The 26,521-nt window shown below is 68.2% G+C and overlaps 3 protein-coding genes across 3 annotated transcripts; 1 reads left to right on the top strand and 2 right to left on the bottom strand.

Moving 5' to 3' along the window:
- Positions 1-469: 469 nt before the first annotated feature.
- On the top strand, positions 470-8,270 carry CD63 (CD63 molecule). Its single transcript, XM_048831593.2, has 8 exons — positions 470-620; positions 845-922; positions 5,788-5,976; positions 6,501-6,575; positions 6,800-6,895; positions 7,100-7,249; positions 7,467-7,550; positions 7,848-8,270. Exons 2-8 carry the CDS (start codon positions 857-859, stop codon positions 7,911-7,913), a joined length of 726 nt encoding a protein of 241 aa, XP_048687550.1. The 5' UTR covers positions 470-620; positions 845-856; the 3' UTR covers positions 7,914-8,270.
- A 1,708-nt stretch (positions 8,271-9,978) lies between these two features.
- RDH5 (retinol dehydrogenase 5) lies at positions 9,979-15,703 on the bottom strand. Its single transcript, XM_048831591.2, has 5 exons — positions 15,611-15,703; positions 12,516-12,837; positions 11,981-12,239; positions 11,092-11,255; positions 9,979-10,309 (listed from the first exon to the last, which is right to left on the bottom strand). Exons 2-5 carry the CDS (start codon positions 12,826-12,828, stop codon positions 10,086-10,088), a joined length of 960 nt encoding a protein of 319 aa, XP_048687548.1. The 5' UTR covers positions 12,829-12,837; positions 15,611-15,703; the 3' UTR covers positions 9,979-10,085.
- A 1,588-nt stretch (positions 15,704-17,291) lies between these two features.
- Positions 17,292-25,240, bottom strand: BLOC1S1 (biogenesis of lysosomal organelles complex 1 subunit 1). The gene is made up of 4 exons (XM_048831612.2): positions 25,115-25,240; positions 23,203-23,275; positions 20,611-20,743; positions 17,292-17,979 (listed from the first exon to the last, which is right to left on the bottom strand). Exons 1-4 carry the CDS (start codon positions 25,206-25,208, stop codon positions 17,869-17,871), a joined length of 411 nt encoding a protein of 136 aa, XP_048687569.1. The 5' UTR covers positions 25,209-25,240; the 3' UTR covers positions 17,292-17,868.
- Between the last annotated feature and the right edge of the window lie 1,281 nt (positions 25,241-26,521).

Genomic DNA, 26,521 nt, shown 5'->3' with positions numbered 1-26,521 from the left:
CAGCTCCCCTGTTCTGGGCTCTCCCCCTGGCGCTCTGGCAGGGCAGCTGCTGAAGACGGGATCTGGGGCTAGCCGGACCCTGTCCGCCCCAGGGCTGCCCCTGCATGAGCCGCTTTAGGGCAGTGGGGCTGGAGGAAGTTTCTGTTAATTCCCCCGAGGGGTGGGGGGAGCCCACGTCACGTGGGGGCTGCGGGGCGCTTTCCAAGGGACAAAGTCAAACTCCCCGGCTCGTTGCCACCTGCCCCCGCCGCCCGTGGGGGGCTGAGCGCGGCCCCGGCCGAGACCCCGACCCATAGGGGCCCCCAGAGAGCCAGCAATAGCCAGCTGCCCCCGCGGGGCCGCGCGTGGGGGCCGATCCCGCCCGCCCGGGGCTCGCAGGGCTGGGCCGGGGGCTCCCCGTGCGGCCGGCGGGGGGGTTAACCGGGGCCCCTGGCGCCGGGGCTGGAAGCCACCCGGGGGCGGGGGCGGGGCCGCCCCGCCCCACCCCACGCCCACCCGTGGGTTTCCTGTTGACTCACAGGGGTCACATGGTGCCGGGCCCCTCCTGCCACCTGCGTGGAGCCGAGCGAGTCAAGTGATCGGGCCGGGCGGAGGCAGGAGCGCGGGGCTGCGAGACCGAGGTGGGTGGGGGGCTTTAGAAAGTGGGGAGCCAGGGGGCGGCTCCCTGGGTGGGCGGGGGAGAGGGAAGGGGGAGGATTCCAGCTTGGGGGGGTGGGGGGACGCGCTGCCGGGGTGATTCCGGCGGGGGGGGGCTTTCCCCGGGCGAAGGGGCCGGGGGCCGGTGGGGGGGTCTGTTCCGCACTCCCCCAGCCCCGCGGCTCTGCTGCGCCCTTTGTCCCCCCAGGCACCGGGCGCGATGGCGTTGGAAGGCGGCATGAGATGCGTCAAGTTCCTGGTTTTCTTCTTCAACTTCTTGTTCTGGGTGAGTCGGGCCTGCCCCCCCCCCCGCCCGCCCCCTAGTTCCCTCGGGGTGACCCGGGCTGGCTCCTGATTGCGTCATCCCCACCCCCAAGTCTCCCCCCGCGCCCATGGGCGCGTCTCCCTGCCGCCAGCGCTGGCAGGGGTCTGGCTGGCCGAGCGGTGGCCGGGGGTCCCAGGTTCCCGCCCCGCCCTGCCTGGGGAGGGGGGCAGAGGCTGGAGACTTCCCCCCGGGGGGGGCAGAGGCTGGGGTTGGACCAAGCGGGGCTCTCCCGGTGGACAGGGGCTGGGGCAGGTGGGGGTTCGGGTCCTTGGGGACATGGGGGGCTGAGCCCCCTCTGTGACAAGGCATGAGCTGGGCCTGAAGTGGGGTGGGGCTGGGCGGAAGGTCTCCGGGGGCCTGCAGGGTTCCCCCGGCCCTTCTCAGAAGCAGCTGGGCTGCCCCCGTGGTGGGCTGGAGGCCGGGCTAGATGGGCCCGGGCTGGGGCTGATGTGTGGGGCGAGGGGCCAGTTTGGCTCATTAGAGAGACCAGGGAGATTCTGAATCTCAGCCCTGAGCCCTTCTGAAGTTCGGAGCCAGGTTCTTGACTCTGGCCCAGCCCCAAAGAGGCTCCTTTTCCCTGCTGTGGGGACAGGATGTGGGCTAGCTGCAGCCCCACTCTGGTGGCTAACGCGGGGCTCAAAGGGCCCTAAAAAACCACAGAGCATCACTTATACCACTGTCTGCCTCACACTGGGGGCCAGGGAAGCGAGGAAGTTGGCTAGTATTTCAGACCTTCATGGCCACAGCGGGGCTTGACCCCAGGTCATCCAGCCCCAGACACCCTGCCGTTCCAGCACACTGGGCCTCTCCCCTGCCTGTTTGCAGTATTGGGTCTATGACAACAGACTTGGGGTTCTGGCTCTGCCTGGCAGAGAGCATAGTGGTGCCACCTTGTACAGGCCTTGGCTCGGGATGGCAGGTGACTTCTCTGGAACAGGCACCCCCCAGCTCATGCCCACGGGATACAGGAGTTTCCATTTAATGTGTCTGGAGGGTGCGAACCAATCCAGAATTGCAGGTGAGGAGACGGGGCCTTCCCAGGCTGCACCCAGCTCTCCACTGGGGTGGGGCACCAAGGGATGGTTGGTTCGGCCGTGAGGCTTTTCCTGGTGCTCCTGGGCAGGAAATCTGGAGGGTGTCCGCTTGGGAGTGATTGACTTATTTGGGGGGGGGTGTGGATTGGGGGGACGGGGCAGGAGGTGGGCAGCTAATCGTAAACAGGAGTCAGCTGGGGAAGATGTGGTACCTCCCCACCCCTGGCCCAGAGTAGCTGGTGATTTATTGCTAATAGCCCGGCAGCTGCATTGTTGACCTATAATCAGCCAGCATTAGGTTTCAGGGGTAACGCCCCAGTGCAGTGAGTGAGTTATACCCACTTTTTCCCCAAGAGCGGCTGGAGACCTTAAGCCTGGCTTCTGGGGCTGCTCGACAGCGTATTCAGCGTCCACGGAATTGCCCTGCTGGCTAATCCCAGAGCAGGCATGGGGCAGGCCTCCCCTCCCCCTGGGCCGTGGTGTCTCGCCTGCCCTGGACAGATGCTCCCTCCACCCGGGGAGCTGGGCCTCCCTGGCCCATTCGCCCCTTGACATCTCTGCTGCCACTGCCTTGGCCTGTCTGTGACCTCAGTGGCCGTCGTCCCTGGAGCCCGGGCACCTCCTGGCCTGAGGCAGGCTGGGCACTGCATGGGGACTGTCATGGTGCTGATTCCGGCTGAGGGGTGCTGGGCCCCCTGACCCGAGGGAGATGCTATCACGGCCCGTGTCATGTGCCATCCGAATGGCCAGGGGAAGTGGCTGGTGGGGAAAGACCCGGGCAGGGCCTAACGGCTCTGGGCTCCGATCGTAATCAGCCTGCAATTGCCCAGCAGAATGGGTGGGAGGGCGCATCCTACCAAGAAGGGGGGGCTGAGTCACCCCTCGTAGGCGGGAGGAGCGGTTCGCATGGGGGTCTCACTTGCTCAATGGTGGGAAGGAGCCAGGGCCTCCTGTCCCAGCCCCACCCAGCCAGGGAAGTCACAGAGTTTGGGAGGAGGAACCGGCTCAGCTGTGAGGAGGGGGCGTGTGCCCAGCCCTGGCCACTCTCCCACAGAGGTGGGCAAGGGGACCCTTCAGACCCGTCGGCACCGGGGGATCCCTGGGCAGTGCTGGAGCGTCCGTGCTCCCGCGGTGCCAGGGGTATGGCCCGGGTGCCCGGCAGTCGGGCTCAGCAGTGGATGTGGGCTGGAGCCGGGGAATGAGGAGTGCCTGGCCCAGCCGGGGCACTTGTGACCCCAGTAGCTGGGTCTGTAGCTCCCCTCTGCCCGGCATGGACTGGGGCAATTTCTCCCCTTGCCACCCTGGCTCCGCTGCCCACGTGAATGCCGTCAGTGGTACCTGGCCCCGCCCGCCCCCGGTGAGTAGCTCAGGGGAGCGTCAGTGTTTGCACGGGCAGCCAAGCTGGCTGCTCTGTTTACCCTCCCCGGCAGGTAAATACACCTGGGCCCGAGAATACGGGGCTTTCCTGGGGTAGGGATCCCGGCTGGTCTGACTGGCAACCTGTGCTCCCCTCCCCCCCTGCTCCTTAAACACCAGGAATAAGGCTCCAGAAGGTGGAGTGGCCTCATTTGGCAGATTGGGAAACTGAGGCATGGGGAAGGGACTTGACTGTGGCAGAGTTGGGATGGGAACCCGGGGGCCTGAGCCGCCTCTGCTCTAACCGCTGGATGTCACCATCCTCCTGGGATGGGAACCCCGGAGGCCTGGCTCCCAGCCCCTCCCCGCTCCGTAGCCCACCCCGGAGAGGTGGGGGTGTGGGGGCCTGGCCTGCCCCCCGGGGCAGCTCGCTGGCAGCAGCAGATGGCAGTTTGTTGCAGGGCCGGTTGGGGGCCACTTAGCACCGAGAGCTCGTCCCGCTGATGGGGCGGGGGTTGAGGCAGGGCTGGGGCGAACGTGGCAGCCCCGGGATCCCAGCAGGGGGTGGGGGGTCACGCTGGCAGCGGGCCCGGTAGTGGAAGGTGCCAGGATCCTCTGCCCCCTGCGAGGCCTCACCCCCCCCCCCCGCCGTTGAGCGCGAGCACACACACACAGACAGACGCACACACACACAGACAGACGCACACACACACAGACAGACGCACACACACACAGACAGACGCACACAGCCGCCTCTCGCAGGCCAGGCCGGAAACCCAGGCTCCAGTGAAGCTCGGCTTCAATAACTCTCCCTCCCCCCCCACCCGCTGCCATGTCCCTGGGCTGGAGGAGGAGAAAGCCGGGTGGGCTCTGGGGGGAACAGGGAGGGCAGGATGGGGGGGGGAACGTTATTCCCCCGTCGGGGACCCCCAGGCCCCGTCACACCCAGGGGCGGGGCCTGTTCTCCCATGTGGCTTCTTCCGGTGCCCCTCCCCCGCACTGGTTCCAGCCGATCCCCCCCCCGGGGGCTGAGCAGGGGGAAAGGGGAAGTCCCGAGTCACAGGACGCCAGCCCCCGAGGGGGGGCTCCCACGGGATTACAGAACTCGGACCTGGGGGGTGTTGGTGGCAACAGCTGAGTCCCCAGCCACACAGGGTCTGGTGCCCCCAGCTCTGTCCTGCTGGTACCAAATCACCCCCGGCTCAGTGGGGTGGGGACGGGGCTCCGGCTCTGCCAGGGGCTTGGGGCGGGGTGGGGGCCTATGATGTGGCTGAGCCATGCTGCCCTTGCCCAGCAGAGGGCAGTGGGGCACGTGCCCTGTCTGCCCCTGCTGAGTGGGGCCAGGGCATCTTGGTCCCTGCCTGCCTCTGCCCAGGGCGAGCCCCCTCCACCCGCCATGCGTCCAGGGAATGCCCCTGCCCGGTCTCCCCAGGGTTTGGCATCTCTGGCCCTTGATCCCAGGCAAGTGGGTGGAGACCATGCACCAGTGGGTCTGTGTTCCTTGGGCAGGGAAAGGTAAATAGGGCCAGGTGGGGCTGTTTGAGAAGGGGGTGGAGGCTGGTGGTGGGGAGGCGAGCCCGTGCGGGGTGTAGTGTACATGGGAGTGTGGAAGAGGCGAAGTTCAATGGAGTTTGTGCTTTGAGATCCTCAGATGGGATGGGGAGATAAGGAGGCCACAGGACCTGGGTCTGCCTGTGGGTCGCTCTCTGGGGCCAGGTAGGACTTACCTGGCACATCTCCCCCTTATTGGGGGGGTTCTCACCCCTCCCCTTGCTCCAGATTATCTTTAGGGTGGGGGGTCTCTCTGCCCCCCCATTCTAGTTTCTGAGATGCTGCCAGGGTGATGCCATGCAGACAGGAGACACCAGCCGCCCTGGCACTACTGAAAGGCTTGGGGTGTCCTGGCTGAATTCTCACGGGGGGGGGTACCTCTAACTCTCCAAACCCCTCCCCCAGGAGGGGATACCGGGGGAGGGAATACTGGGCAGGACCCGGCGGGAGAGGGGGCGGGAACACCTTTCTCCAGCCCTGTTACTCTGAGGCTGTCATGCGCTGCCCCAGAGGTGGCTGCATTTTAAGCGTGGCCTCCGTGCCAGGCCTGGCGTGTGCTTCAGGATCCTGGGGGGGAAATTTAAGCTCTTGTAGCAAATAGAGAAACTCCCTGAGGCTGGCAGGACTCGCACGCCCGTCCCCCCTCCTCCTCATTCCAAAAGCCACCCTGGCTACAGGCGAATCCCCATTAGCTGCCAGCAGTACGGGGCTGTGACACACAGCTGAGCAGGTCAGGTGCCATCCAGCAGAGGGGACATGGGCAGCACTTTCTTGGCTCTGGTGGGGCCAGGGGCTCTTGTTGACTGGGTCTGGGAGGGGCGAGTGTGGGGGAGGGGTGCTGGTCAGGTGATGCTCGGGGTGACCTGCCCCCGTCTCCCCCCCCAGCTCTGTGGCATCGCCCTCATCGTCATCGGGATCTACGTGCAGATCGAGCTCAACAAGACGCTGATCATGAGCAGCCCTTCGGCCTCGGGCGCCCCCATCGTCATCATCGTCGTGGGCGTCGTCATCTTCTTTGTCTCCTTCTTTGGCTGCTGCGGGGCCTCGAAGGAGAATTACTGCATGGTCACCACGGTGAGGGGGCGCGGCCGGCGGCAGAGCTGGGGGCAGGGCCAGCGGGGGGCTGCGGGGAAGGATTCAGGGCACCCCAAGGCTTTAGGATGCGGGGGCTGGGGGCTACGGGGCAGGACTGAGGGGCACCCCAAGGGTTTAGGATCCAGGGGCTGCAGGGCAGGATTCAGGGGCATCACAAGGGTTTAGGATGCGGGGGCTGGGGGCTGCGGGGCAGGACTGAGGGGCACCCCAAGGGTTTAGGATGCGGGGACAGGGAGACTGGGGGCTGCGGGGCAGGATTCAGGGGCACCCCAAGGGTTTAGGATGCAAGGGCAGGAGGGCTGGGGGCTACGGGGCAGGACTGAGGGGCACCCCAAGGGTTTAGGATCCAGGGGCTGCGGGGAAGGATTCAGGGGCATCACAAGGGTTTAGGATGCTGGGGGCTGCGGGGCGGGATTCAGGGGCACCCCAAGGGTTTAGGATGCGGGGGCTGGAGGCTGCAGGGCAGGCCTGAGGGGCACCGCTCACCCCGCTCTTCCCCACAGTTCGCCATCCTGCTCACCTGTATCTTCCTGGTGGAGATCGCAGCTGCCATTGCCGGGTACATCTTCAAGGACAAGGTGGGCACCTCACCGCCGTGTGGATCCCGCGATGAGGGGTCCTGCTCCCCCGGCGCAGGCATCTCTTGGGGAGACGCGCTTGGGGCTGCCTGGGGATCGCCAGTGGGGCTCAGCCTGGGTCCGGGGCCCACCCAGCTGAGGCGGTGGGTGACCCGAGAGCCCACAAGGGGGCGCTCGGCCTCGGGAGCCGCGTGTGGCTGCTCTGACCCCCTGCTCCCCCCCAGGTCCGCGCTGTGCTCCAGGACGGCCTGGAGGACGCCATGAAGAAATATGGCAACGACTCGCTGGTAACCCAGACCCTGGACGAACTGCAGAGGAAAGTGAGTGGGGTGGGGCATTGCGACCTTTGACCTCTTTGGGGGGCCAGGTGGGGTTCCAAATGCTGGACCAAGTTTCCCCCTCACAGCTGGGGAGGGAACCTGGGAGTCCTGACTCCCAGCCGCCTGCTCTAACCACTAGACCTCACGACTCTGCGGCCAGAGGGCTCCTGCTTGCTCTGACGCCTGGTTCTCTCCTGTTCGCAGTATTCCTGCTGCGGGGCCAATAACTACACGGACTGGTCCACCATCGAACCGTTCAAAAGCAACCACAGTGTCCCCGCATCCTGCTGCTGGGCAAACGCCACTGTGCCCACGTGCTACCTCCGACCCACGCCTGCCACCATCAACGTCCAAGTGAGTTCCAGCCTGGGGGTGGGGCGCAAAGGGGGGGTTCACACCGTCCCGGCGGGGGCGCGAAGGGGGGGTGTGGGCAGGGTGGGGGCGCGAAGGGGGGGTTCACACCGTCCCGGCGGGGGCGCGAAGGGGGGGTGTGGGCAGGGCGGGGGTGCGAAGGGGGGGTTCACACCGTCCCGGCGGGGGCCCTGAGCTGCCTTGTCGGCTCCCCCTGCAGGGCTGTGCGCAGAGCATCGAGGCCTGGCTGAAGAAACACATCGTCATCGTGGCGGCCGTGGCGCTGGGCATCGCCTTCTTCGAGGTACCGAGCGTCCGCCCCTGGCCCCTCCCCGTGGCATGCCCGGCCCCGCCCCTGAGTCCGGAGACAGGCAGCGCTGGGGGTGGGGCGGGGGAACCCAGGGGTGCTGGACAATTTCCCCTGCCTTAGATCCTCCGGCTGGGCCCCTGGGGGGGCGAGCTGGGGGTGCCCCTCTACCTAATGGGCTGGCGGGCAAAGGTCGCAGGGCCAGGCAGTGCCCAGCCGGTGGGGGTGGTGGGCCGCAGCAGGCGGGGGGGCCGTTGGCATCGTGGTCGCCTGACGCCTGGTCTCCTCTTGCAGCTCCTGGGCATCATCTTCGCCTGCTGCCTCATGAAGGGGATCCGCAGCGGCTACGAGGTCATGTAGCCGGCGGGGGGGCCCCGCCCCAGCCCGGACTCCGGGGGGGCTCCCCGGGGGGGAGGGGGGTGTCGCTCTCTGCCCCTTTAAGCTGTCAGACCCGCCTTCTTTCCGCAGCGCCCCCTGGTGGGCAGCTCCTGTCCTGCAGCTGGTACCGTATTTCCTCTAATGGACGGGTAGCAGGTGCCTTAAACATTTGCCAAAACCTCTCCCCCTTTTCTTACTTTAGCGGCCCCTCCCCCCGCCTGTCCAGTGTCGGGGGAGGGGGGCTCGGGGGGGTTCTCTGTCTTTGGGGGGGGAATGTCGATACGTTTGAAGATGTGAGGGGGGGTGCACAGTATTTTGAAAATAAAAAGCTTCCCCGGATCTCTCCGTTCTGATGCCTTGGGCCTGTCGGGTTCTTTGGCTCTGGCCTGGGCCCCGGCTTGAGGGGCAAGGGGGAGATTTGACCTCGTCCCATCTGGTGTCTGATGAGGGGGGATTCCCACACACGTGGCCTGGGGTGTCTGTGCTGGGGGTCCCAGGGGACCAACCCTCCCCCCCCCCCCCCCCGGTCAGTGGTGAGTGGGGGGCAGGGCCCGCCCACAAGTGTTAACCCCTCTGCTGCTGCAACGGGGGTGGGACCAGGAGCCCGGGCTGCCCAGCTCAGTGGGGGGGCATGTGTGATTTTTCCCCCCCCCCTCCCCCCAAGGTCCCTCTGACCCATGAGTCCCCAGCCAGGCTCTGTCCCCAGCTGCCTTCTAGCCCAGGGCTGCTGACCACACACCAAGAATTTCACCCTGGTTGATTCTATGTTTGACGGGTGGCCCCTCCCTGGAAACATGGTGGGAGGGGGCCGGATGTGTTCACCCCCCTGCCCCCCTCCTTTGTTTAATATTTTTTAGCCCCTGAAGGTCACTGGCAACTGTTGTCATGGCAACTTGTCCTGGCTGCTCCCCTCCGGAAGGGTCAGGCTTCCTGCAGCAGGAACCGGGGGAGCCAGCGGGGCCCCCGGGGACTGGGTAGAGATGGGGGGCCCTGCTGTGCTGAGCAGCTGACAGCCTGGGCTGGGGGGCTCCTTGGGGAGGGCTGGGGGGGTCAGCTAGTTCAGGGGTGAGGCTGCTGGGGCCCCCTGCCGACTGGCGCCCTGTGGCCTCCTGGCATCCCTTTAGCCCCCCCCAGTGGGCGCAGGTACCCTCAGGGGACACCACACCCCACTCCATCTCCGTGCCCCCAGTGGCCAGGCAGTGGGGGCTCCGTGACTGGGCGACTCGTCGCACCTGGGGCCACCCAGCGGCTGGGAGCAGCTCGCTCCCGCCCGCCTGCTTGGATTGGACGGCAGCCCCAGAGCTGTGCCCCCCCGGGGTGAGCAGCCCCATAGCTGTGCCCCTTCCCGCAAGTGAGCAGCCCATCCCCCGCAGTGAAGGAGCCTTGGCTTTCCTGGGGGCCTGGCTCCCCCGGATCATTGATGTGCTCGCGGTGGACCCCTGAGGGGGTGTGGCATTTACTGTCTCCCAGCTGGACCCCCTGCTGGTCACATGTGGGGCTGCAGGGGGGGGCAACCTCCCCAGCTTTGCTGGTTCATGCCCCGGGGCCGGGGCTAGCAGGATGGGAGCTGCGGCTTTGCGGGCCTAACCTTTAAAAGGGGCAGAGCCTGCAGCCCCAGGGCAGCGTGGGCACCAGCCGCCTCTGCCTAGCCTGGGGACCTGCTCTCCAGCCTGGGGCTGTGACTCTCCCGAAGCCCCACAGGGAACCCAGCCAGGGGTCCTGCTTTCCGCTGTCCTGTCCCCAGCGCCCCCTCGAGCAGCAGGGCTGAGACCCCTGGAGTCCTGACCCCCCACCCCACTAGCCCCCTACCTTCCGAGCAGCAGGGCTGAGAACCCCAGAGTCCTAACCCCCCCCCACTGGCCCCCTCCCTTCCCAGCAGTGGGGCTAGATCCTGGAGGCCAGCCCCCCAGCACCCTGCTCACCGCTGGCCCCTGAGGCTGTGTTGCACTGAGCAGGGGGCTGGTAGGAGGCAAAGCCCGGCTGGGAAGGGGCATCGCCCAGTCCCTGTTCAGGGGAACGTGAACAGAGCCGAAGGGGCCAGGCCTGGTGTCCTTTGGGGGCCGGTTTATTTCCAACAGGCTTCGGGGTGCCGGGGCCCAATCACATGCTGTGGGCTAAAACCCACATGTGGTGCCCCCCTCCCCCAGGGCGGGGCTAGCGGACACGGCAGGCCGGCTTCGGCAAGATCGTGGCCAGCACGACATCCACCACGACCGCCGGCAGGTAGGAGGCAGGCAGCCAGAGCAGCTTGGCGTCCCAGCCGGCGCTGTACCGTGTACGTGGGTGCTTGGCCTGCAGCGCGTGCTCCATGCAGCTGGTCACCTTGCTCAGGTCAGGGTCGCAGATGAAGTCCATGATGAGCCGCTGCACCTTCAGGTCTGGGGGGAGAGAGGGGGGCCCGAGGAGCATTGGCCGGGGGGCGGCAGGGCCAGGCACAGCCCTCCACACACGGCTCCCATTCCTGCCTCCTGGGTCACTGCCTCCCTGCCCCCCTGCCGTGGGCACCCCTGTGTTACAGGCAGATTCACCCACCATGAGATGCAGCCACCTCTGGGGTGGGGCACAGCAGCTGTTGAGACAGGGGTCCCTTGCCCGGTGCTGAGATTCAACCACCTGGGGGCGGGGGCATATTTATCCAGCCATGCAGCAACTGGGCAGGGGCATTTAGGACAGGAAGTGAAGGCGGCCCCCGTGTCCAGCGGAAGGCACAGAGCTTTCTGTCTCCTCAGGGCCACAATTCTTTTCTCATGCTCCCTGCCCTCCCCCCACATCTCCGCTTCTACAGCACCTGGGTCGTGCAGCCCCTACCCCAGCAGCTGGGAGGGGTTCCCCACTCGCTGGCCACAGGGGCTGGACTGTGACACACTTGGGGGGACGGGACACACAGCAGCCCCATGTGGGGAGTGCAGGGGCCCAGCTGACACAGTCTCCTCCCTGTCAGCTGGGTGTCACCAGCCCTGTTCTGCACTGGGGAAACTGAGGCAGGGTAGCAGGCAAGTGACTCAACTGTGGGTCCCACAGGGTGAAGGGGCCCCCCATTCCCCCTCAGCCTGTGACCTGAGCACCCCCGTGCCACAGGCTCCTGGCCCCAGGGAATGGGGGGGCTACAGCCCCAGCTCTGCGGGGTAGCCCTGGCTGGCCCCGGGCCCCTGGCACTCACACTGCGGGAAGAAATCCTCCCCGTAGCTCTGCCTGGCCTCGGGTGCCAGTTCGCTCCACAGCTGGTGCAGGGAGGCCTCGATGGTGTCCAGGCTGGTCACGGCTGTCTTGAAGAACCCGGGCTCGATGATGGACACCCGCACCCCAAAATGGTACATGTCGCGCCTGCAAGGCACCGGCGTGAGCGGGCCCCGGCCCTGTGACCTGCTGTGGACGTGCCCCCAGCCCTGGGACAGGCTGCGGGGGGCACAGGCCTGAGCCTGAATGGAGCTGAGCACGCATTGGCCAGCAACTAGGCATTAACTCCGTGTCCAGAGCAGGGAGCCGACTCTCCCAAGGTGCCACAGGATAGAACCCAGGAGTCCTGGCTCCCAGCCCCGTCCCCCCTGCTCTAACCGCTAGACCCCACTCCCCTCCCAGAGCTGGGGACAGAACCCAGGAGTCCTGGCTCCCAGCCCCATCCCCCCTGCTCTAACCGCTAGACTCCACTCCCCTCCCAGAGCTGGGGACAGAACCCAGGAGTCCTGGCTCCCAGCCCTGCCCCCCCCCAGCTCTAACCGCTAGACTCCACTCCCCTCCCAGAGCTGGGGACAGAACCCAGGAGTCCTGGCTCCCAGCCCCGTCCCCCCTGCTCTAACCGCTAGACTCCACTCCCCTCCCAGAGCTGGGGACAGAACCCAGGAGTCCTGGCTCCCAGCCCTGCCCCCCCCCAGCTCTAACCGCTAGACCCCACTCTCCTCCCAGAGCTGGGGACAGAACCCAGGAGTCCTGGCTCCCAGCCCGTCCCCCAGCAAAGAGTCGAGGGATTGGGGGTAACCCTGGCCTGCTTGGAGAGGGGGCCCTACCGCCCAGGGGGCAGAGCGTGGCAGGGGGTCGGGTGGGGGGCTCACCGCAGGCTGTCGGAGAAGGCCTCCACGGTGTACTTGGAGATGCAGTACCCGCCCCCGTTGGCCGAGAGCCGCCCCAGCACGCTGGACATGTTGACCACGCGGCCCCGCGCCCGCTTCAGCAGTGGCAGGAAGGCGAGGGTCACCTCGATGAGACCGAAGGTGTTGACGGCCAGGACCTGCTGGAAATCCTGGACCCGCATCCACTCGGTGGGGCCGATGGGGTTCGCCACCCCCGCGTTGTTCACCAGCCCGAAGAGCCCTGGGAGGGAGCCGCGGCAGCTGGGCCGGAGGTGTCGGGATCTCCCCACACAGCTGCCGACCCCAGCCAGCGCCCCCTGCTGGGAGCCCCCCAGCACTCCTGCCCCACATAGCACCCCCTGCTGGGTGCCCCCCAGCACTCCTGCCCTGCCCCCATCGCGCCCCCCTGCTCGGAGCTCCCCCACCACCCCAGTGCCTCCGCCCTGCTCCCCACAGCGCCCCCTGCTGTTAGAGGCTGGGGCTGGAGTAGCGGGGTGCTTCCCCTGCACCCACTCACCTTTCTCCCCCACCGCCGCCTGCACCCACTCCACGGCCCGCTGGATGCTCTCGGTGCTGGTGACGTCGAGCCGGGTGGCCCGCAGGCCGGCTGAGCTGGTGCGCTGCAGGTTGTCGGCCCCCTTCTGGGTCAGGCAGCCGGCCAGCACCCGGAAGCCCTTCCTGTCCAGCCGCCTGGCCAGCATGTGCCCGAAGCCCGAATCGCAGCCTGTGATGAAGACGTGCTTGTCCTGGACGCTGGCCAGGGTCTGGCGGTCCCGCAGGTACCAGGCCAGCCCCCACACCAGGGCCACCAGCCCCACGTAGAGCCACATGGCTGGCACCTGCCGCAGGCCAAACACACCAGCCTCAGAGCTGGAACGCGGGAGGGGCGGGGGTAGCGCAAGGAACCCAGGCGTCCTGGGTCCCCCGCCCCGCTCTAACCACTGGTCCCCACATCCCTCCCGGAGCTGGGAACGGAACCCAGGCGCCCGAGTTCCCTGCCTGTGCTGATGACGAGACCCCCCCTCAGCGACTAGCCAGGAGCCGACCGGCCCCCCGCTCAGCCCGTGAGTCCCTGTGCGAGGTGCGTTTTGGGGGGAGTGGGGGGCAGGTTTGCTGTTGTGTTTGTGGCAGGGTGAGGTGGCTCCAGGCTCCATCCCCCACCACAAGCCCCCTGGCTTCGGGCAGGTCCTGGGGTCGGTGGGGGGCCGTGGTCTGGGGGGGCACTTACCACTCAGCAACTCCGGGGTGCAGGAACCCTCCCCCTCACCTGCCCACTGCATAGCCCAGCACCCCCTCCCTTGGTGCAGCCACCCTCCTGGGGGCGGGGTAAGAGCCCCCGCAGCCACGGCTCCCCCTTACCCCCCACGGACCGCTCTGCACGACAACCTGCCTGAAGTAGGCCATGGGCCTGGGCTGGGCGTGATGGGGATTAGCCGGGATCAGCGGGTCAGCGGCTGGCTGGCTCCCAGCTCCCATGGGGAGGGGCCGGGGGCACTGGCCTCTTCCCTGGCACAGAGATGGAGAAACTGAGGCACAGAGTGGGGAAGGGACGGACCAAAAGGGGAGCCAGGACACCTGGGATCCAGCCCCTTCTCCTCCCCCCACTAGCCCCCCATGGGTGATGGGGCGGCCCCCCCGGTTGGTTATTGTAGGGCTGTGCCACATGCAGCCGGGCACTGGGCAGGGAGCCGGGCAGAGCGAACCTGGCCGCTGGCTCCTGCAGTCACAAGGGGAGAGCTCAGCGCCCCCCCCGGCACTCTAAGCCCCCTGGGGCTCGGGACGGGGGAGCTTCCGGTCGTACCTGCTAATCCCCCTGGCTAGGGGTGTCGGTGCCTGGCCCCACGCGTCACCCATGCAGGTGGCCTGGCTAGCGGACCCATGCAGGGAGCTCAGCTCTGCCAGGGCTGTGCCACGGTGCAGGGGGCAGCGGAGAGGAGCCAAGAGCCCGCGTGGCCAGATTGGGGCTGGGAAGGGGCGTAGGTGAGCCCCTAGGAATGGCCGCCAGGGGTCAGCGTGAGGGGCCAGCTCGCCCGCTGCCAGGAGCTGCAGAGGGTGTGACCAGCCCAGGGCCAGTCCCAGCTGTGGGACACCCAGCGCAAGGGGTTTCACTCTGGGAATAGAACCCAGGAGTCCTGGCTCTCCCCCTGCCCCCCCGCCATCGGCCCACTCTAGCCCCCAGAGGATCCTGCCTTGAGGTTGGGGTCTTGGAAGGGGCCACGGGGACAGGGCGACACCTGGGCTCTGCACCTGGAGGCAAGGGGGGGGGGGACCCAGTGCCCCCCAAGAACCTTCCTCTGCAGGACCAGGAGGGGCTCCCGGCAGTGGCTGGCAGCTAAGGGGTGAAGGTGCATCCCATTCCCTGGCCCCAGAGGCAGAGCTGGGCCAGCTGCCCAGTGCCCCATGGCTGGGGGGGGGGCATTACCAAGGGGGATTAGACCCGCGCCCCTGAATCCCCTGAACAGCGAGAGGCCCGGCTGGGGAGGAGGTTTCATAACCTCGAGGGTGCTGGGTGCTCGAGGGAGCTGGGCCGGGCTATTCCGTGCCCCCTCTAGGGATTGCAGCCCGAGTCTGTGCCCCCCATTCTGGGGGGCGGGGAGAGCAGGGTGCCCAGCAATCCCCACTGGGTCATTCTTCTTCACCCCAGGGGCTGCCCGGGGAGCTCAGTCGGGGTGGGCCTGGTCCCGTCCCCACACAGCAAATGCTGGTGCCAGGGCTGGAAGGGTTAACGGAGGGGCAGGTGGCGCCTCCCGCAGGCAAAGGGCCGACAAGGTCGTGCCCCCGGCTTGCGGCTGCCCTGGCTGCCTGGCCGCCCTGGCCGCACACCAGCCCCAGCCAGCGGGATGCAGGAACGGCTGGACCACTGCTCCGGACTGGCACAGCAGGGCTATGCTCGCGCGTGGTGCGGGGGGGGGGGGAGCTGCTGCATCTCGGCACAGCCCCCCCCACCCCCCCGAGGGTCCCGCAGGCAGCAGCTGAGTCCCCGTCCCCCCAGCCTGCGTGCCCCTTCCATGGCACAGGGAACACATGGGGCTGGCTGCCACAGAATGGGCTGCCCTTCCTCAGCCGCGGCCAAAGGTGGGCTGGCGCTTTGTGTTTCAGATGGGTAAACTGAGGCACATAGCGGGGGAGGGGCTGGCCCATGGACCCAGTGCAGGGCTGGGAACGGGACCCAGGTGTCCTGACACCCCGTCTGAGCTTTCAGCCCAATGAGTGTCACAATGAGTTTTCACAATGAGTGTCCGTGAGCAGCCCTGCTCGTGCCCCCCAAGCCCGGCCCCACTCAGCCTCACCCCCCCCCCCCCAGGCTGCAGAGGTGCCTGCAGGCATGTGGGGGGGGGACGGACGACGATGGGGCTCACCGGGGCCCACGTGGGGAATCAGTGTCTGAGCCACTCGCCCATCCGTGACCCCCGCGGCACCAGCCCCTAGCTCTGCCCCCTATGCCCATCACCCCCCAAGGGCCTGCACCCCCCGCCTGCGGTGGCCTGGCATCACCCCTGCAGCTGGTCGCTGGGCCTGCATCCAGCTGCCAGCCCAGCTGGGGGGGGGGGGAGGGTGCTGCCTGCCCCCTCCCACCCCCCACAGCCCCTCTGCTGCCTTTGCCCCACATACCTGCCTGCTGTTCAGACCGGCCCTGCGCTGCGGGCTGGGTCCTGCTGCCTGGGATCGAGCCACACAAGTTCTGCTCCAGCCAAAGTCCAGGGAAGAGCCGATTCCCCCCCCACGGGGCGGGCCTTGCCAGCCCGGCGTTAACCCCTGCCAGCTCCGGCCTGCAGGCAGGGCCCCCCACACCAGCCCCGGGGCAGGCAGGGCCAGGGCCCTCAGGACCCAGGCAGGGGGGCAGGGCCGGCTCCGCACCAGGCCAGGGCCAGAGGCAGCAACGGGGCCCTGCACCCACAGAGTGAGTGCGCCCCCAGGAGCCCCAAGCCCCCGGCAATGGTCAGCGGGCACCTGCCCCACAGGCAGGCGGTGAGGGGTAACGGGGTCTCTGGAGGGGACCAGGGCGGCGGGGCCAAGCCGAGGGAGCGTGACCGAAGGGGTGAGGGCAGGGGAGGGGTCCAGGCATGGGCAGGAGACACCAGGAACCTGCCGTGTTGGACCCACAGAGCTGCACAATGTCAGGGGGGCTATAAAGTCACCCCACTTGCTGCTGCTGGTGCATGGCTGTTCTGTGCCTCAGTTTCCCCAGCTGTACAATGTATGCCCCTGACAGTGAAGAGAACCCAGACAAGTTCCTTTCAAAGGAAAGGAGGGGGATGGGCTGGGGCACGGGAGGGGGTGGCTCACAGGCCCCTGGGTGGTAGAGGGGACCCCCAGGGGCTTGGCAGGGAGCAGGAACCCCCCACCCAGGCCCCAAGCCTGGCCCAGCTGGGCGGGAGGGGGGAGATCAGGCACGGGGAGCGCATGCTGCGCATGGGGCTGGGGAGGGATTAGCGGGTGCCCGGGTCACACGGCTCCTTTGTCTGGGGCTCAGCAAGAGCCTCCGAGGCGGATTGGAGTGAAAGAGGATTTGGGGGCAGGGAGGGGGGAGCCCTGATCAGGCACCTCCCCTCCCCCACGGGGCAAGATCCGGTACAGACGGCGCTCCTGCCCCACCCCCCCACAGCTGGGAGCCGCCCCCCCCAGCCAGTGCCCCTGCCCCATCCCCCACAGCGCCCCCTGCTGGGAGCCGCCCCCCCAGCCAGTGCCCCTGCCCCGCCCCCCCCAGCGCCCCCTGCTGGGAGCCGCCCCCCCCAGCCAGTGCCCCTGCCCCGCCCCCCCCAGCGCCCCCTGCTGGGAGCCGCCCCCCCCAGCCAGTGCCCCTGCCCCGCCCCCCACAGCGCCCCCTGCTGGGAGCCGCCCCCCCAGCCAGTGCCCCTGCCCCGTCCCCCACAGCGCCCCCTGCTGGGAGCCGCCCCCCCCAGCCAGTGCCCCTGCCCCGCCCCCCACAGCGCCCCCTGCTGGGAGCCGCCCCCCCCCAGCCAGTGCCCCTGCCCCGCCCCCCCCAGCGCCCCCTGCTGGGAGCCGCCCCCCCCCAGCCAGTGCCCCTGCCCCGCCCCCCACAGCGCCCCCTGCTGGGAGCCGCCCCCCCCAGCCAGTGCCCCTGCCCCGCCCCCCCCAGCGCCCCCTGCTGGGAGCCGCCCCCCCCAGCCAGTGCCCCTGCCCCGCCCCCCCCAGCGCCCCCTGCTGGGAGCCACCCCCCCCCCAGCCAGTGCCCCTGCCCTGCCCCCCACAGCGCCCCCCTGCTGGGAGAGGCTGGGCTCGCCTTACTGCCCAGCTCCCCCCCTTACAGAGGCTCTGACACGTGGCCTGCTCTGGTTTAACTAACGCGTTTTATTCCATTCTCCAGCCAGGCCCCCCTGCAGCACTGGGATCCCCCCCAGTCAGAATCCCACCCCCACGAGCCAGCTGCCCTCTGCCCCACCCCCTGCTGCGAGCCGCCCCGCACATGGGCGGGCGACCTGCAGGCCCGTGACGGGCTCAGGTGGCCCCAGGGCCCACACCCAACGGCTCCCCCCTGTGGCAGGGCACCAGACGGCCCAGCAGCCCCCAGGGTCAGAGCAAAGCGCCTGCAGCCGGGGTTCCCAACGCTCTCCAGCAAGCAGGCGGGACGGTGCCTCTCGCCCAAGGGCGGGGGTAATGCAGGATGGGTCGTTTCTTCCTTGCTCTCCCCGCCCCCGGCCGAAGGGGCAAAGAGCTGGGCCGTTCCCACTGAGCCGTGGCCAGAAGGGCGGACGCCAGGCGAGCTGCAGCACTGGGGGTCCCCAGAGACTTCGCCTGGGCTAGCGAGCAAGGCAGCCGGCTCCGGGCACGCAGGGGAGGGGTCGTCCTGGAGGTGGCTGAGCGAGCCAGCAAGGCGGAGGGCGGCCCCGCTCCAGCCTGGCGGGGGCTCAGGAGCTGGAGGGCTGCAGCTGCCCCTTGTACAGGTACTCCAGGGCGGTGGCGATGGTCCGCATGTCCAGCTCGATGCTGCGCGCCCAGTTCTCCACGTCGCCAATCTCCTGGCGGGCAAAGGAGACATCAGGGCCCTGCCTCGTGCCCCCGGCCCCCAGCCCATGGTGGCACGCTTCCCCCGTTCAGCACCGTGCACATGAGCGCAGTGACCAGCAGGGGAAGCGACTCCACCGCGGGGTCACCCCCAGCCCTGCCGGTGCCCGTCACTCCCGACCCACAGCCCCTGCTAGCCCAGCCCTGCCGGTGCCCGTCACTCCCGACCCGCAGCCCCTGCTAGCCCAGCCCTGCCGGTGCCCGTCACTCCCGACCCGCAGCCCCTGCTAGCCCAGCCCTGCCGGTGCCCTCACTCCCGACCCGCAGCCCCTGCTAGCCCAGCCCTGCCGGTGCCCGTCACTCCCGACCCGCAGCCCCTGCTAGCCCAGCCCTGCCGGTGCCCGTCACTCCCGACCCGCAGCCCCTGCTAGCCCAGCCCTGCCGGTGCCCGTCACTCCCGACCCGCAGCCCCTGCTAGCCCAGCCCTGCCGGTGCCCTCACTCCCGACCCGCAGCCCCTGCTAGCCCAGCCCTGCCGGTGCCCGTCACTCCCGACCCGCAGCCCCTGCTAGCCCAGCCCTGCCGGTGCCCGTCACTCCCGACCCGCAGCCCCTGCTAGCCCAGCCCTGCCGGTGCCCTCACTCCCGACCCGCAGCCCCTGCTAGCCCAGCCCTGCCGGTGCCCGTCACTCCCGACCCGCAGCCCCTGCTAGCCCAGCCCTGTCGGTGCCCGTCACTCCCGACCCGCAGCCCCTGCTAGCCCAGCCCTGCCGGTGCCCTCACTCCCGACCCGCAGACCCTGCTAGCCCAGCCCTGCTGGTGCCCGTCACTCCCGACCCGCAGCCCCTGCTAGCCCAGCCCTAGGCCCCCAGCCCTGCCGGTGCCCATCACTCCCGACCCACAGCCCCTGCTAGCCCAGCCCTGCCGGTGCCCTCACTCCCGACCCGCAGCCCCTCCTAGCCCAGCCCTGCCGGTGCCCGTCACTCCCGACCCGCAGCCCCTGCTAGCCCAGCCCTGCCGGTGCCCTCACTCCCGACCCACAGCCACTGCTAGCCCAGCCCTGCCGGTGCCCGTCACTCCCGATCCACAGCCCCTGCTAGCCCAGCCCTGCCGGTGCCCTCACTCCCGACCCGCAGCCCCTGCTAGCCCAGCCCTGCCGGTGCCCATCACTCCCGATCCACAGCCCCTGCTAGCCCAGCCCTAGGCCCCCAGCCCTGCCGGTGCCCGTCACTCCCGACCCACAGCCCCTGCTAGCCCAGCCCTGCCGGTGCCCTCACTCCCAACCCGCAGCCCCTGCTAGCCCAGCCCTGCCGGTGCCCGTCACTCCCGACCCACAGCCCCTGCTAGCCCAGCCCTGCCGGTGCCCTCACTCCTGACCCACAGCCCCTGCTAGCCCAGCCCTGCCGGTGCCCGTCACTCCCGACCCACAGCCCCTGCTAGCCCAGCCCTGCCGGTGCCCGTCACTCCCGACCCACAGCCCCTGCTAGCCCAGCCCTAGGCCCCCAGCCCTGCTGGTGCCCGTCACTCCTGACCCGCAGCCCCTGCTAGCCCAGCCCTGCTGGTGCCCGTCACTCCCGACCCGCAGCCCCTGCTAGCCCAGCCCTGCCGATGCCCGTCACTCCCGACCCGCAGCCCCCTGCTAGCTCAGCCAGTGCCCCCCAGCTCTGCCGGTGCCCGTCACTCCCGACCCTGAGTGCACATTGCCAGTCGTGCTGAACCATCCATTCCTTGCACCCGGGCAGCTGAGGCTTCTCCACTCATTGCACCAGCGCCCTACAGCGCAGCTCTCAGCAGCGTGAAACAATGCAGGGGCCCCAGAGCCAGAGGAGGCAGGACCTGGCCCCCAGCAGCGTGGCGTGGAGCAGACTCTCCGCGGTGGCAGGGAACACGCCCGGCATCGCCAGCACCACCCCATGCCAGGCAGACGGTAGGTCCGGCGCTGAGGCTGCAGGTGGGCAAGGCCGGGGGGGAGGTGGCGCTGGGCGCACGGCCATGCCAGCCCCGCTGGGTGGGCGAAGGGGAGGAGTCGGACGCTAGCGGTGGGGTGCATAGGGCAGCTCTGCCTTTGTATGGCGAGACGCGCCGTCCTGCCATCCCCCACGCCCGCTGGGCACAAAGCCGGCTTTGAGGGCTCAGGCCAAGCCAGGCTCAATGGGCCGATTCTCTGCCCTGGAGGCCGGAGGGCGAATAAACCCTGAACAAACGGCTCTGATCCGACAGCGTCGGGAGAGGACGGGGGTGGGGACGCGGCTCCAGCAGCCCACAGGAGGATGCCAATGCCAGCGTGAAGGGGGCACAGGCAGAGGGGCAAAGCCCTGGGGGGGCCCCAGGCCTGTGTCAGCAGAAGCTGGCACCAACCAGCTGCCTCCCCCAGCATGGTGCCATCCCCTCCTTGCTCCACACCATTCACCTGGCCGAGAGCCCCAGGGAAATCAGAGCCCCCTCCCGCCAGCTGACAGGACTGTGCGCCCCTGGAGACCCTCTGGGGGGCCTTTCCCAGCCCTGGGCTGGAGGCGGATGGCACCTGCCTGGCATTCCTGTCTCTGGGTGAGGGGGATTTCCTTGTGGTTCCCCTGCCCTCGGGGTGGGGCGGGGCACAACTGGGCAGGAGATCCGCCTCCCCAATGGTGTCCCGGGGCAGACTGACCTTGAGCGCCTGGTTGAAGTTCTCTACCATGTTGATCCACTGGCCTGTCTGCTTGGCAAATTGGGCGGCTTGGATCTGCAGCGTCTTCACCTCGTGGTCCAGCTTCCTCTGGTTCACGTAGGCCTGGGCCACCCTGGGCAGGGCAGGAGGGTGATCAGCCAGCCCCTGGGAAGGGCCCGCCCCCCACCAGCCGCTCCGCATGGGGACATACACCCTGCATCTCCGTATCGTCCCCTTCAGCGCCGGGAGCCCCAGCAGCGGCTGGCCGGGATCCAGAGGCCCAGGACGGGCCAGGCCTCGGGGGAGCATGCCCCGGAGTGGGGGCGGAGGCAAACGCTGGGAGTCTCTGGCCGGGGAAGTTCCCAAGCCGGAGCAGCTTAGCGGCTCAGCAGCATCTGGGAACCATCACCAGGCCCTGAGAGCGTCTGGTTCTCATCAGGCCAGGCAGCATGCGGGGCACCAGGTGTGCCCAGAAGGCAGCAGGGCTCCTGGAGGCGGGGAAGGGATCTGGCCCGACAGCTGGAGAGGGGCGTGCCAGGCACTGAGATCCGGGCCATGGGGCACAGGCCTGGGGGAGGCATGTGGGCCAGGCCAGCATCACTGCACATGGTACGGGCAGCAGGGCGGTCACCCTCGCAGCCTCGCCATCCCATTGCCAGACAGGGAATACAGGCACAGGAGCGGGACTCGCACAGTGGAACAGTGGTGAGGGCTGGGAATGGGACCCAGGAGTCCTGCCTCCTAGCCGCCCTGCTCTAGCCACTAGCCCCACTGGCTCTGCAGCTCCCCTCCCCGCCCCGCCCCAGGGGTGCTTTGGCCTCTCTGCTGGGACTGCCACATGGGGGTGCATGGCAGGGCGGGGCCCTTCCCAGCGAGAACGGGGCTGAGATCCAGCAAGTTCGTTTCATGCCAGAGACGGAGTTTACTTTCCCCTGGGCCTGGCCCACGGCTGCGAGCAGAGGGCTGCTCTCCCATCATGGGCACAGTAGCCAGCGTGCCCGACCCAGCTCAGACGAGTTATTTTCAGAACGGACAGAGCTCCCTGCAGAGACGTGCCTGGGGAGGAGCCCACCTTCGTCGCAGGAGGCTCCCGGGGGCATGGAGCGCTGGCAGCCTGTCCCCTGGCTCCTCAGCCCTGCACTGCAGTCAGTGAGCTCCAGCCCGCCCCGGGAGGCTGCGGGTGCTGGAGAAGGGGCAGCCTGCCCGGCGGCGAAGGGGGAGAACCCTGCTGCCCGCCGGGGAATCCGCACCATGACACTGACCAAAGCCTTTGCAACCAAACCCTTCCAGGCCTTGGCTGGGAGGGAACCAGGGGCCATTTCCCAGCCATAATCTGCCCTGCGGGAGAGGGCCCTGGGCGGGGACCCATGGAGGGAGCGGCTAGCTGCCCAGGATCCAGCTCCCTTCCTCAGGCAGCACTCGCTGGATGAGCAGAGTCACATGATTGCTGAATGCAGCCTGTGCTCAGAACGCGGCCGCAAAGTCCCCTCTGCCGAGCCGCTTCCCGCAGTCAGGGGAGCGGGGATCTTGGCCAGGGACTGGCAGGGAGCTGTCCCATTCAGGGGTCGCCGTAAGGAGTCTGTGTGGACTACAGGTTTCCAAGGATTACACAGGCTTTTAGCCACACAGCCCCAGCTAGAGCCAAGGGGGCCAGGCAGAGCCCAGGGCGATAGGTCCCTGCCACTCACCTGGGCCAGAAACCCTGAGCATCAATTTCAGTGTTGCTCAGAAGTGCAGGATTCAGAGCCCTGGAGACACAGTCAGTCCTGGGACTCCGTGACGGGAAGGGGCCACACCCCAAAAGCACATCACTATCCCCACTTAGTTGTGGTCTGAGGCCTGTGAACTCATGACGCTCAGGCCACTAAACAGCCATCAAACAGTAACTACTTGTGGTTGCTGCCAGCCTGGGTTGGACCGGCCTGGACAAAACGTTTCGTACCCCATCATCAGGCAGCGAGGGACAGTGCGCCGCCTGCAGGAACGGGGCTCTCCTGGTAAAAAGAGCAGGGAAGCTCCTGAATCCAGGTGGGGACGTTACATGGCCCCAGGAGTTTGGGGCCACACCGGTGCTGGAGCCTCCCTCGCAGCGGGACAATGGGCTTCTCGCCGCCCCAGCTCTGCTCCATTCTCTCTCGCCACCTGGCCTCTGAGAACCCCCCCTGCCAGCCTCCAGGGACGCAGGGCAGGGCACAGTGTGGTTTAAAGAGTTATAAAACCCGGGCTTCCTCCAGCCCCAGGCAGAACCAAGGCCCCGTGGAGAAGGTGGGAGAAAACGACTCCCGTCCCTTTAATTTATGACAAGGGCGGTGGAAGGTGCTGGGCTGACGTTGGAGTCTCCTTTATGTCCACAGAACCAGGCTGCCTCCTGCCCCCACAGGGACTAAGCCTAGGGGCCGCGGGCAGTTCAGTCGCCAGTCGCCAGCCAAATCCTTGGCCTCGCTGCTTCCCTGGAGGCGACTGGCTCTGGAAATCCCATCACAGCCCTGGGGAAGCCCCGGTGAAAGGCCCATCACCGTGCACCGGGCAGGACACATTTTTGCCTACGCAGCTCCCGACGCTGCTGAGCTGCGGGCCGGCTTTGCCACTCACCCTACGTTCAGGTGGTCCGTCAGGGCCTCGGTCAGGCACGTGGCTGCAGCAATGGCCTCTCGCCGTCTCCGCTCTGCAAGGGAAAGGCCCGAGTGCCCCAGTGTTTGTACTGGGGGGGGGAGCTCAAACCGACTGACCCTTTACAGACGTCTCCCCGCCAGCACTGATCCCGGAGTCGCAACCGCACAGACCAGCTAGTGCAAAGGCGGGAGTTGCCGGAGAAAACCATGAACACGAAGCTGAGCTGAACCCCGTGAGGGGTGGCCGTGGCATGTACCCCACCCCACGCGCTCAGCAGAAACAGGGAGGTCTGGGATGACAAGGGCCAACCTTGTCCTTCAAGGTGCCTGGGTGGCCTGGGAAATGCTGTCAAATCTCGAGCAACAATAAGGTATTTGTCAGTGCTCGAGGGCGAGGGATCTGGCGGTTAGTCCGGGGGGAGGGAGGGAGCGAAATGGGAGCCAGGACTCCTAGGTTCTAGCCCCGGCTCTGGGAGGCCAGCAGAGTCTAGGGGGTTACAGCAGGTGGCCAGGAGCCAGTGTAAGCCACACACCTCCTGGGTGTGGTGTGGTGCCAGGAGCTGGGACAACAGACACCACGAGAGAGCGAGACTGAATCTGCTCTGCAGCCTTAGGTAACAGCCACACGGCGTTTAGATCATGCACCAAGCTCCAGGGGTCCCAGGTTTGATCCTACCCCGCGTCTGCCGGCATTACACCAGGACTCCTTGGAGTCGCTACAGGCTGGGGAGCGACCGGCTCAGAGGCAGTTCTGCAGCAAAGGACCTGGGGGTTACAGTGGATGAGAAGCTGGAGATGAGTCAGCAGGGTGCCCTTGTTGCCAAGAAGGCGAACGGCCTATTGGGCTGCATTAGTAGGAGCGTTGCCAGCAGATTGAGGGACGTGATTATTCCCCTCTCTTCGGCACCGGTGAGGCCACATCTGGGGTATTGCGTCCAGTTTTGGGCCCCCCACTACGGCAAGGGGGTGGACAAATCGGAGAGTCCAGTGGAGGGCAATGGAAATGATCAGGGGGCTGGGGAACATGACCTACGAGGAGAGGCTGAGGGAACTGGGCTCGTTTAGCCTGCAGAAGAGAAGAGTGAGGGGGGATTTGATGGCAGCCTTCAGCTGCCTGACGGGGGGGTTCCAGAGCGACTGGAGCGCGGCTGTTCTCAGGGGTGGCAGAGGACGGAAGAAGGACCGATGGTCTCACGTGGCGGGGGGTCTAGGTTGGATGCTAGGAATCGCTGTGTCACGAGGAGGGGGGCGAAGCACGGGAACGGGCTCCCTAGGGTGGTGGTGGAATCTCCTTCCTTAGAGGTTTTTAAGGCCGGGCTTGACACCGCCCCGGCTGGGGTGAGTGAGCGGGGCCTGGTGCTGCTTTGAGCCGGGGCTGGGACTGGACCCTGCTGAGCTCCCTTCCCTCCCCGACTTTCGGAGACCTGGCCCGGGCTCGGGGAGCGGCTGGGGGCGGGGCGCCAGGACTCAGGACGCCTGGGTTCCGATTCCAGCTCTGCCACTGACCCACGGCGCGACCTCGGGAGAGTCGCGCCCCCGCCCTGTGCCTCAGTTTCCCCACCCGCAGAGCAGGGCCCAGCCCCCAGCTGGGGCGCGGGTGGAAGTGGGGGGTGCGAAGGGCTGGTGCCGAACGACACCGGCGGGCCCACGGCGCCCTCGCGGAGTGACGTCACTGGAAGAGTGACGGGGGCACCGAGTCCTGGGGCGGGCAGGCCACCCCGAAGGGTGATGTGACGTCACGAGGGTGACGTCATCACGCGGCGCCACGGCGACCCCGAGGCCCGGCGCGACGCAGGCAGGCAGGCCCAGCCCCCCGCAGAGTGACGGCCCCGCGGGCCAATAGAAACCCGGCCCGGGGGAGCAGGCTGCCATGGAGACGCCGGCGGACTCACCTTGCTGCTCGCGGCGCTCGCTCTGCTGGGCCTGGTGCTCGCGCAGCAGCCGGGACAGCATCGCCCGGCCGGCCGCCCGCTCCGCGCGGGTCATGTGACCGCGCCGCCACGTGACCGCCCGCGGCCCCGCCCCGCCACGGGGGCGGGGCCTGGCCCTGGGGCGTGGCGCGGCGGGGGCCGTTTGACGCGGCGGGGGGGCGGGTGTTTGGCAGTGGGGGGGTGACGCGGCGGGGGGGCGGGTGTTTGGCAGTGGGGGGGTGACGCGGCGGGGGGGCGGGTGTTTGGCAGTGGGGGGGTGACGCGGCGGGGGGGGCGGGTGTTTGGCAGTGGGGGGGTGACGCGGCGGGGGGGGGCGTTTGGCACTAGGGGGGTGACGCGGCGGGGGGGGCGGGTGTTTGGCAGTGGGGGGGTGACGCGGCGGGGGGGCGTTTGGCACTAGGGGGGTGACCCAGCGGGGGGGCGGGTGTTTGGCAGTGGGGGGGTGACGCGGCGGGGGGGGGCGTTTGGCACTAGGGGGGTGACGCGGCGGGGGGGGCGGGTGTTTGGCAGTGGGGGGGGTGACGCGGCGGGGGGGGCGTTTGGCACTAGGGGGGTGACCCAGCGGGGGGGCGGGTGTTTGGCAGTGGGGGGGGTGACGCGGCGGGGGGGGCGTTTGGCACTAGGGGGGTGACGCGGCGGGGGGGGCGGGTGTTTGGCAGTGGGGGGGGTGACGCGGCGGGGGGGGCGTTTGGCACTAGGGGGGTGACCCAGCGGGGGGGCGGGTGTTTGGCAGTGGGGGGGTGACGCGGCGGGGGGGGGCGTTTGGCACTAGGGGGGTGACGCGGCGGGGGGGGCGGGTGTTTGGCAGTGGGGGGGTGACGCGGCGGGGGGGGGCGTTTGGCACTAGGGGGGTGACCCAGCGGGGGGGGCGGGTGTTTGGCAGTGGGGGGGTGACGCGGCGGGGGGGGGGCGTTTGGCACTAGGGGGGTGACCCAGCGGGGGGGCGGGTGTTTGGCAGTGGGGGGGGTGACCCAGCGGGGGGGCGGGTGTTTGGCAGTGGGGGGGTGACGCGGCGGGGGGGGCGTTTGGCACTAGGGGGGTGACCCAGCGGGGGGGGGCGGGTGTTTGGCAGTGCGGGGGGTTGGCCCCCCATGGAGAGGCGATGTGGCCAGAGTAAGTGCTCTCTGGAGAACATTCATGGCCATGGTTAGGCCAAACCCTGGAATCACTGAAGTGTTTCACGGAGTAAGGACTAAGTTTTTGGCTGGGGCCAAAGCTTGCTTGGCCTTACAAAGAATTCAGTGTAAATACAGCTCCTATCAACGTTGGAGGGTCCTTAAGGTGTATCCAGGGGCTCTGATTTCACCCTTCCACACCAGTCTCACATTGGGAGCGTGCCGCATGGCTAGAAAGGGCTAAACGTTGTGC

Source organism: Caretta caretta, chromosome 20 (genome assembly GCF_965140235.1).
Source record: "Caretta caretta isolate rCarCar2 chromosome 20, rCarCar1.hap1, whole genome shotgun sequence".
In the NCBI taxonomy this organism is placed as follows: domain Eukaryota; kingdom Metazoa; phylum Chordata; order Testudines; family Cheloniidae; genus Caretta; species Caretta caretta.
Note: the sequence above shows the minus strand (reverse complement) of the source record. Positions and strands in the feature narration are given on the sequence as shown.

Bases quoted from the DNA above. Each gene is read 5' to 3' on its own strand.
- BLOC1S1 (XM_048831612.2), bottom strand. From the start codon at position 25,208: ATGACCCGCGCGGAGCGGGCGGCCGGCCGGGCGATGCTGTCCCGGCTG. The intron at 23,276-25,114 runs GTGAGTCCGCCG...TTTCCCTTGCAG, and splicing joins CGAGCGCCGCGAGCAGCAAG to AGCGGAGACGGCGAGAGGCC. The intron at 20,744-23,202 runs GTGAGTGGCAAA...TGCCCTGCCCAG, and splicing joins ACGGACCACCTGAACGTAGG to GGTGGCCCAGGCCTACGTGA.
- RDH5 (XM_048831591.2), bottom strand. From the start codon at position 12,828: ATGTGGCTCTACGTGGGGCTGGTGGCCCTGGTGTGGGGGCTGGCCTGG. The intron at 12,240-12,515 runs GTGAGTGGGTGC...GCTCCCTCCCAG, and splicing joins GGCGGCGGTGGGGGAGAAAG to GGCTCTTCGGGCTGGTGAAC. The intron at 11,256-11,980 runs GTGAGCCCCCCA...GGTGCCTTGCAG, and splicing joins GCCTTCTCCGACAGCCTGCG to GCGCGACATGTACCATTTTG.
- CD63 (XM_048831593.2), top strand. From the start codon at position 857: ATGGCGTTGGAAGGCGGCATGAGATGCGTCAAGTTCCTGGTTTTCTTC. The intron at 5,977-6,500 runs GTGAGGGGGCGC...TCTTCCCCACAG, and splicing joins ATTACTGCATGGTCACCACG to TTCGCCATCCTGCTCACCTG. The intron at 6,896-7,099 runs GTGAGTGGGGTG...TCCTGTTCGCAG, and splicing joins TGGACGAACTGCAGAGGAAA to TATTCCTGCTGCGGGGCCAA.